At 42.2% G+C, this 10,004-nt stretch overlaps 1 protein-coding gene across 1 annotated transcript in view; it reads left to right on the forward strand.

The window, feature by feature from the left end:
* The window catches only part of frem2a (FRAS1 related extracellular matrix 2a), a 57,235-nt gene extending 49,775 nt beyond the window's left edge, over window positions 1–7,460 (forward strand). Inside the window, exons 17-24 of the mRNA XM_078266552.1 lie at window positions 3,123–3,315; window positions 3,430–3,555; window positions 3,719–3,846; window positions 3,959–4,093; window positions 4,242–4,368; window positions 5,018–5,205; window positions 5,312–5,458; window positions 6,693–7,460. Of these exons, the coding sequence (XP_078122678.1) occupies window positions 3,123–3,315; window positions 3,430–3,555; window positions 3,719–3,846; window positions 3,959–4,093; window positions 4,242–4,368; window positions 5,018–5,205; window positions 5,312–5,458; window positions 6,693–7,241 (1,593 nt within the window). The 3' untranslated portion in view covers window positions 7,242–7,460. The remainder of the gene's footprint in view (window positions 1–3,122; window positions 3,316–3,429; window positions 3,556–3,718; window positions 3,847–3,958; window positions 4,094–4,241; window positions 4,369–5,017; window positions 5,206–5,311; window positions 5,459–6,692) is intronic.
* The last annotated feature ends 2,544 nt before the right edge of the window (window positions 7,461–10,004 follow it).

Here is a 10,004-nt window from a genome sequence, read left to right on the forward strand (position 1 = left end):
GGGCACAGTGAATTTCAGGTATTTGGTGGAGATTCTCCCTGTTTACAAAGATATAACACCAGACTCTTAATGTAGCGGAGCTTTCTGTTCCACATAAGATGGGATGTTACAGTGTATGTACTCAAGTGACGAAAAATGGTTGATCGGAGACATACCAAAAAACATCTTCTGCCAAATTGCTTTTTTGCTCTTGTCACTTAATCTCCTGCCCAGCATTCATTTTGGTAATTGACAATACAAATTTACTCGTTTCCACTTCAAGTCAATCAAAGATGATGTGGCACATTTCAATCAGTTTCTAAGATACTCTGGCTTTGTCAAACTTGTGTGGTTCAAATCTTTCAAGTCACAAACAATTGTGCGCTCACCTTTGCTCACGCAGCGAAACGTCGGAGGAGAGTGAAACGGGCTGGTGCGCTGGTGCGTCTCCGCCAGCGAGGATTACGCACACCGTTACCGGGCATATTTCTCTCTAACGTGCGTTCACTGCTCAACAAACTGGAAGAATTACAACTGCTGTTGGGGGGAAACAGGGACTTTTCTTCGTCTACTGTTTTGTGCTTCACGGAGACGTGGCTCTGTGGATTAATACCGGACTCTGCGCTGCAGCTGGCAGGCTTCCAACTCTACAGAGACACGGACCTCTCCGGCAAACTAAAGGTGGAGGAATCTGTTTCTTCATCAACAGCGGTTGGTGCAACGACGTGACAGTGATCCAGCAGCATTGTTCTCCTGACCTGGAATTTTTCATCATAAATGTAAGCCTTTTTATTCACACCGTGAGTTCCATTCATTCATTCTGGTCGGTGTTTACATCCAGCCGCAGGCCAACGTGCAGGTCGCACAGCGCATGCTCGCCGACCAGATACTGTGTGTGGAGCGGACCAACCCGGACTCCCTAGTTATTGTCCTTGGAGACTTTAACAAAGGAAACCTCACTCATGTACTACCTAATTATAGACAGCATATTAAATGCCCGACCAGAGAGGAGAACATTCTGGATCACTGTTACACCACAGTCAGGGATGCTTATCACGCCGTCCCCCGTGCTGCACTGGGACTATCTGACCACGTCATGGTCCACCTGATCCCCGCCTACAGGCAGAAACTTAAGCTCTGCAAACCTGTAGTGAGGACATCAAGGGAGTGGACCAGTGTAGCTGTGGGGGATCTCACTGAGTTTGGACTCTACTGACTGGGATGTGTTCAGGACTGCTACCAACAGTCTGGATGAGTACACAGAGGCTGTGACGTCATACATCAACTTCTGTGAGGACTGCTGTGTTCCATCATGCACCAGGGTGAGTTTCAACAATGACAAACCCTGGTTCACAGCCAAACTCAGAAGGTTAAGGTTGGATAAGGCAGAGGCGTTCAGCAGTAGGGACAAAGACAGACTTAAAGAAGCAAAGTACAACTTTAGCAAGGCGGTGAAAGAGGCTAAACAACGGTACTCTGAGAAACTCCAAAACCAGTTCTCAGCGAACGACTCTGCTTCCATCTGGAGAGGGCTCAAACAGATCACCAGCTTCAAGCCCAAAGTCTCCTACTCCACCAACGACCGACGCCTAGCCAACGACCTTAACGAGTTCTACTGTCGCTTTGATGGACAATGGGTCAGTCCCGTAACCATCCCCCTCAACACCTCCCAACAGCTCCAGCTAAAGTGCATCACCTCCACCTCCCCCACCTTAAAGGTCCCCCCACCCACCTCAGTGACGACTCTCTCCATCAATGAGGAAGACGTCAACAGACTGTTCAGGAGACAGAACCCCAGGAAAGCTGCTGGACCGGATGCTGTCTCCCCATCCAGCTTGAAGCACTGCGCTGACCAGTTGTCTCCAGTGTTCACAGACATTTTTAACACCTCACTGGAGGCATGCCAAGTGCCAGCCTGCTTCAAGTCCTCAACAATCATCCCTGTTCCCAAGAAGCCAAGGACCACTGGACTTAATGACTTCAGACCTGTCGCCCTCACCGCTGTGGTTATGAAGTCCTTTGAGTGCCTCCTCCATCACCATCTGGTACGCTGCTAGCACAGCCAAGGACAAGGGCAGACTGCAGCGTGTCATTCGGTCAGCTGAGAAGGTGATTGACTGCAATCTGCCGCCACTCCAGGACCTTTACGCCACCAGGACTCTGAAACGTGCTGAAAAGATTGTGGCTGACCCCTCCCAGCCCAGCAACAAACTCTTTGAGACACTCCCCTCTGGCAGGAGGCTGAGGTCCATCAGGTCCATCATTATCGACCAAAACCTCATGTCACAAGGACAGTACCCGGAAACCTCCCTGACTCTCTCCACACCCCACCTCTGGCTCTACATGCCACTGTACTTAATCTGCTCTTTTTATCTTAATTCTTACTCTCTTATTTTTAATACATTCTGTGTGTGTGTATATATATATACATATATTTATACTTATATTGTTTGTTCTGTTTAACCTGTTTGTTTAACTTGTTTTAGAGAATGTGTGACATGCACCTACAACACCAAAACAAATTCCTTGTATGTGTAAAAAACGTACTTGGCAATAAAGCTTTTCTGATTCTGATTCTGATTAATGTTATGTTGGTGAGCAGAGACACCTAGTGGCTGCCCTCATTGACATACATCTAAGAATACATGTTAACAGGGGTTTAAAGTATATAGAATAGTATCCACATGTGTTTTTTTTCAGCTTACAAAAAAGTAATTGTGATCAGGCTTTTAAATACTTGGAAAACTTTAAAAAGAAAACCAAAATAGAAAATAACTAGTCAAGCCCACATTGCTGCCCACTGTGGTTTCTTGTGTACAACACAGGAAGACTTTTCTGCAACATTGAGTAGGAGTGAAAGAGTTCAAGCGCCTTGTGGAGGAGGACAACGTGTTCATCTTTTACATCTTCTCAGCACTTATTATAGTTTATCGACCTACAATCACCCCGTAATCTAAAAGGAATAATACAGTTCTTGTCATACATACTGATGATTTCTTACTTATAACTTCAACCATAATATCAAGTAAATAAACAGAGTGCCTTATCAATATTACATTTTGAATGGATTTTACATTATGTGCCGAAAATAGTGACAAAAAGCCCTAGTTCTTCCCTCATCACTGATTGAAATACCCTTACAGGTGCTGAATCTGGTCCAGTCCTACGTGACCCTGCGTGTGCCTCTTTACGTGTCGTATGTGTTCCACTCTCCTGTTGGAACTGGCGGCTGGCAGCACTTTGACCTACAGTCAGAGCTGCGCCTCACTTTCGTGTACGACACGGCCATTCTCTGGAAGGATGGCATCGGCAGCCCCCCGCAGGCCGAGTTACAAGGTTAGCTCCCAAGACCGTGAATATGTTACGTTTTGAGGTTCTGGACTCAATATCATCCACATAACAACATTTTTTTATTGTAGAATCCGGTGTGTTTGTATGTCATTTTGCCAGGTGCGTTGTATCCAACAAGCATGCGCATCAATGAACAGGGACGTTTGGTGGTAAATTTCCGCACCAAGGCTCGTTTCAGGGGTCTGTTTGTGGAGTCTCATTCTGGAGGTAGAATAAAAACAGCTGGTGAGACTGACAGATTATTATAACCATGTCACTGTAACTATTCCTCAATAGTGTCACTGAATATACAGATACATTGCTTGAGTGATTAGTTGAAGGCATCACATTTGATTTTTGATTATAAATTAGTCCTCTAATATGAACTTCTCTCCCCCTCATTACCAAGCAACCCCCATGTCCTCCATGGTGATGAGTGTGGACCATCCTGGCCTGACCTTTAACCTCACATTAGTGAGGAGTGAGCCCACATACAACCAGCCAGTCCAGCAGTGGACCTTCAGCTCTGACTTTGCTGTAAGTATGAAATGTATTTGTGCCCTGTGGCCCTGTGTGCTCAAACAGCTGGACAGATACAGATACAGATACAGAATGAGGCCTGAGTATCTGTCCTCTTTGCTCCGTACAGGTGAGAGACTACTCTGGGGCCTACACAGTGAAGCTGATCCCCTGCACAACAGCCCAGAATATGGAATACACTCTTCCACCTGTCTGCAGTCCCAGAGAACCCGTCACCTTCGATCTAGATATCAGATTCCAGCAAGTAAGGCAGTTTCTGTTTGATCCATAAGATCCAAAAGTGACATACAGTATTTCTTTGTTTCGTGAAGATTTTCTTTCTTTCTCTTTCGCTGTCACTGGCTGTCTTTCTTCTTTTGTTATGCTGTACTTTGCTATGCATCCCTCTTTAGGTGAGTGACCCGGTTGCAGTGGAATTCAGTCTGAACACTCAGATGTTCTTGCTATCCAAGAGGAGCTTGTGGCTCTCTGATGGCTCCATGGGCTTTGGTCAGGAGACTGACGTAGCCTTTTCTGAGGGTAAGTGCCCTCTCACTACGCGTAAAGACTTTTCAGTGCAGTGAAGATTTAAAAGTACTCGTGGTTGTAGATGTTTTTTATCCCATTCTCTACATATGAATTTATTTTATATCACTTCTTCTGTGAGTGTGCCACATCTACCTTTTAAGCAGACATTGGTTTGAGTTCATGTCAGCACAATATGAAAATCTACTTGCCAAATATAAGCCTTGCTTGACCTAGTGTGGCTAACCCATCACAGTAAACATCATTTATTTATTTTTTGTTAAATGTGATAATGTTGTGTGGTATTTAAAGGAACTGACATCTAATATTTAAGTCTAAAAGCATTGAATTCACAAATCAATTCTAAAAGAAAACCAAAATGCAAACACTGACATCATGAATAGGATAAAGTGAATTTGGTGCTTTTCTTTTCTACCTGGAACATAGTACGGTTGAAAGCAATGGTACTGTATGCTGTGGACATGGTTGGCAGTAACGTACATGGATTTGTAGTTCAGTGGCTAAAACATACAAAACCATTAGGGCCCTTTAAATTTATTTTAATTTACTTCCATTAAATAGTCTGTCCTCCTTGGATTTGAAAGTATAATTTGTAATAATAACTTGGTGTAGACTTTAGGATTCATGTCTTCCTTTATTTCAGGTGATACCATCTACGGCCGTGTGATGGTAGACCCTGTGCAGAACCTTGGGGACTCTTTCTTCTGTAGCATAGAGAAGGTGTTCCTCTGCACTGGTGCTGATGGATATGTTCCAAAATACAACCCGACCAAGTTTGAATTTGGCTGCCTGGCTGACTCCCCGTCATTGCTCTATAGATTCAAGATTCTTGTGAGTATATTCTGGTTTTTAATGTTGCAATTTCATTACAAACAGACATACAAAATAATATTTTACAATCAACACTTTATTCCCTCGATCTAACACTAATCACCAGGACAAGGCTCAGCCAGAGACTCAGGCACGTGTGTTTGGTGATGTCAGTTTTAATGCTGTGCTGGCAGTGGATGATCCATCAGCCATGTCCCTCGTCAGACAGCCCGGGTCTGATGGCTTTAGGTTGGACTCTACAGCCATGTTCCAGGTATTCTACATCTTACTGTTTCTCAGTGCCAATGACATATTTTTATTGTGAACCACCAACTACAGTAGTAAGTAACTTTGTCATTCAATGTATACATCTTTAAAAAGCTTTGCTGTGCATGTGCTATTGTGGGATACAGTTGTGAAGTTTGCAGCTATATGAATAGAACTTGAAATATGTAGGCTGTGCCACTCTCCTGTTGTATGTACACTGTTGTATGTATGTTGTGTTTCGACTGATGGTGATAGTGTTTTATTGTTGTGTTGTATTGTGTCGGCCACAATGGATGTGAGACATTATGGTGATTAAAGGTGCTGTAGGTAGGATTGTGAAGATCCAGGACTTAGCCAAAGAATTTGAACATCAACAACTTCTCAGTCCCTCCCCCCCTTTCTGCTAGAGGCCAAACAGTCTCCTAAGCCCCTCCCCCACAAGGTAAAATGAATAGACCTCAACAGTCCCGCCCACAGCTGACTCCGGAAGTAAAAATCCCATTGATTTTTTCCATAAGGATTTAGAATATCAGTCATGATGTCTAAACCATCTGAGGTAGACTGACCCCGAGCTACATGGTTGTGAAACGAAGGTTTCTGCTCATGTAGAAGCTACAAGTCAGTATGAAATCAACCTTGTTTTAAGAAAAACATATTTTATCCGCAATTTAATAGAGAAAAACTACACTACCCACAACAATTGAATGGGGAAAAACACTTCCGGAGACAGAGCCGAAAAAAAGTGGGCGGTCACTGTTGAGCTCTATGTGTGTGCATGAGCAAAGATTGACACGCATTTAGACACCCCCCTGGACCTGATTGGTGTAAATGAACAGGGAGCTGTGGATTTTTGCTAATCGCACTACAGGCTGGAGGTGGTACCAGAGGAGCTGTCATTAACTGCTTTATGTAGTTCTACCGGAACATAGGGTCAGTTTCAGCAAATATGACAGAAAGTTAGTTTTATAAGTCTTACCTACTGCACCTTTAAGTCCTCGATGATTGTTATTAATGCAGTGCAGTTATTGTATTTTTAATCATGAAATACAGCCAATCAATTCAAGGCTGGTAAATCCATAGTCTAATGAGTCAATTTAACACCAGCAGGTCCCATCTTATCACAAATAAATGTACATAATGAATTTTGCAAGATGTGTTCATTTTGGCCATTTGACCAATTATGTCTGCTCATTTTATAAATTGAACATAATTCTATATGCATCATTTTGTGTTTTCCTCAGGTTGCTGCAGGCCGTGAGTGGTATATTCACACCATTTACACAGTCCGCTCCAAAGAGAATGCCAACAGAGGTATTGGAAAGCGCAGCCTAGAATACCACTCTTTGGTTTCCACAAGCAACGATCTTGCCTTGACCACATCGAGCGGCAAAAGTCATCGCTCCAGGAGGTCGACTGGCGATGAAGTCCCAGAGATTGCTGAGGATATCGGAGCAGACAACAACCGTGGTACCAATATCATGCACATCGCTTTAGACCGCACCAAGCGGCGGGCAGGGGGGTCAAATGAGCTTTTTACCGATGGGCTGGAAACTAGTGGGTTGAATGCAAAGGAGGAAGAGGATGGTCTGGTGACTGTGGTGGGGGCACTGGTGGGGCTGCTGCTGACTGTCCTCATTATTGTCACCATCATACTAGTGCTGAGATCCAGACAGAAGGATGGGAAGAAGGGATGGATAGAGGGTGTGCAGGAGGTGGTGAAAGGGTCTGTCAGTACGGAGCCCATGTTGGTGGTGAGGATGCAAGACTGCCACAACAGCTCAGAGGTCTGAGCAATGGATGCTTGTATGTACAGATGGACAATGGGATGTAGAGTATGTGAGGGCTTTTATAAAATTTGGGATTTCCTTCTTTTTTTTTTTAAACTGGTATTAAATTACTTTCATAACACCAAAAATCTGAGATTGATCATATGCATTATTGTGTGTGTGTGTGTGTGTGTGTGTGTGTGTGTGTGTGTGTGTGTGTGTGTGTGCGTGTGTGTGTGTGTGTGTGTGTGTGTGTGCGTGCCTGTTAGTGGGGGGGGGGTTTCTATAGTATTAAATCCATTACATACCTTGATCACTGTAACAGAAAACAGCAGAGAAGACAGTCCTATACGCTGTCTTCACTTAACATTCCAAATTGTGCTGCTAGTAGCATGGTATTTTCTTTCTCCCTTAATGGCTTTATGGTGTTAAAGTGCCTGAAGCAGCTATATCCCTTCAGGGCAGTCCCAGTCACTAAGAGCACTTTTTCTCATAAAGCTAGTGTCACACAGGCCAAGTCAGAGATTTAGTGCTGCAGGTTTACCTTGGGTAAAGGGGACTGGATAATGTCAATGTTCCTACTAAAAGGAATAGTTCCCCTCAAAAAGATCAGTTGGATGTTATCGACCTGCCCCTTTGTCAATCAAAACTTAACTTAAGTTTGTGAGCCATGGTACTGCTGTGTGTCTACCAAAATATGAATGGTAACGAGACCATCTTTTCTACAGCATGCAAAGGATACAACAGATTTCTGCACACAATGTGCAGCCTTATTCCAATTTAGTTTCTTGACCATTGCGTTAAGGATGCAAAAGTCTAGTGTTTACACTATAATCTCACTTACTGTCCTCAAAGTTGTAAAGTGCATCAATTGCCAGAGGATAATATAATTGAGGAATATATTGGGTATTGAAAGGTAAATATTGAACCCATAGCCTAAATGTTTGGCTACAAAACATTTAAGACTATGCTGCATGAGTAGATTCATTTTCATTCTAGGGTGGACTGTGCCTTCAGGCATACAATTTTGTCCTGAAATATTGGCTGGGACAGTCATTCTGGATTACACAATTTATAATGAAAAACACAAGTTGCCACCACCTGTTTCTTATCTGTGAATTATACCTGCAGAAGTTTCTTATCAGACAGGGGATTAATACCACTGCAGTCAAAATGTATGTTTATTAACCAGCTAATCATTTTATTCATTCACTGTTCTTTATTTTGTTTACTGTATGATGGGGAATGTTAAATATATCGAACATTTCAGTTGCTGCTGAGTTGGGTTGTTCATTTACTTTGCCACATGTTTACAGTTAATCACTGCTTCTGTTACCACAATGTTTACTGCTATCCATCCTCTCAGTGTTGTTGCTCCACTATGTGTTTCTGTGATGTTGTCATATTTATTCAAAATATGTTGGGCATACTGTTAATAATAACACTGCTTAATACGTGTGTGTATAAAGACACTCATCTCAGGAGTTATTTCTTTTACAGACAATGGACCGTGTGTTGTAACCCAATTTACTACTGTTGACTGAAGAGAATCTCTACAGTGCCACTTTCCACTTCTGTGATACACTGCTACTAAGTGTAGTGCTGTGAACATGCAAATACTGTATCCATATCCAATGATTTGACCTTCTTCTCACAGTATGTTCCTGTAAGCTTTATTTGTCACTAGTGCTGTGTGGGATTTAAGTCTTCTGAGTCATGTTTTCGAACAAAGGAGGCAAACAAAATAGCTGTTTACAAATCGGTATGTCACCATGTAAAAATATTACGTTTGAGGCATTTATAATCTGCTGTCTTGTTTATATATGTTTATATCACTGGTGAAATTTCTTGTTTACATGTGTTGTTAAACCTGTGTCTTACTCTGCTATGGATATACAACATGCTGAGATCAGTGTTCCTAAATATTTGTCTTATTATGGTGTTGTCGGTCATCATTGTGTAATTATTTCTAATATTTATCAGGGCTAGCTTATGTGATGAATCTAAGCCGGAAATCAGCTGAGGTGTGAATCAGCGAGGGATGTGATGGTTTATACAAGGAAAAGTCTGATGAAACCCGGCTGTGATTTTTTTTTTCTTTCCCTGATAAATTTAGAGATAGCACCATATCTGACATCAAATGCACTTTTTGAGTCACATCCCTCACAATCCAATCCAAGCTATGCAATGTAATGTATATTCCACAGCCAGTTATCACCATGTATTTTACAATTTCCGCACAAACAATCAAACTTAATGTTCAGTTTGTGTCTTTTTATGAATGGGTTTTTATGTATATGTATTTAAAAATAAATATTGTTGCTTACTGGTTGTTGTTGATTACCCAGTTTTTATCCAGAGCTGTAGAGTTGAGATTTGAGACAGACTTAAGTTAGAGTCCAATACGAGGACTTATGACTTGATGGGACTTTACCGCTTTGACACTGGGCATACCTGAGACCTAAAGACTTGACCTGACTGGAAAAGCCAAAACATTCAATCTCATATCATTTTTCAGCCATGTACATTTTTGAACAAATGAAAAAAAAAATGCACAGACAGGCAAGAGCCAAGCTCACATAAACACTTTGAATATTTTATTTTTATTATAAAGCATTTGGTCTCAGCTATGTAGAAAATCATATTTACATTTTAATGGTCAGCATTCAGAGACCTGAGAAACTTGCAATTGATGTGCAACCTGCCCTCATTGACCTCAGAGACCTGACTTTGACTTGTCCCTAACAAGTTAAAACAGTTCTGTTTATATGCATAGGCCTACCTCAC

The sequence above is a fragment of the Sander vitreus genome, chromosome 13 (genome assembly GCF_031162955.1).
Source record: "Sander vitreus isolate 19-12246 chromosome 13, sanVit1, whole genome shotgun sequence".
In the NCBI taxonomy this organism is placed as follows: domain Eukaryota; kingdom Metazoa; phylum Chordata; class Actinopteri; order Perciformes; family Percidae; genus Sander; species Sander vitreus.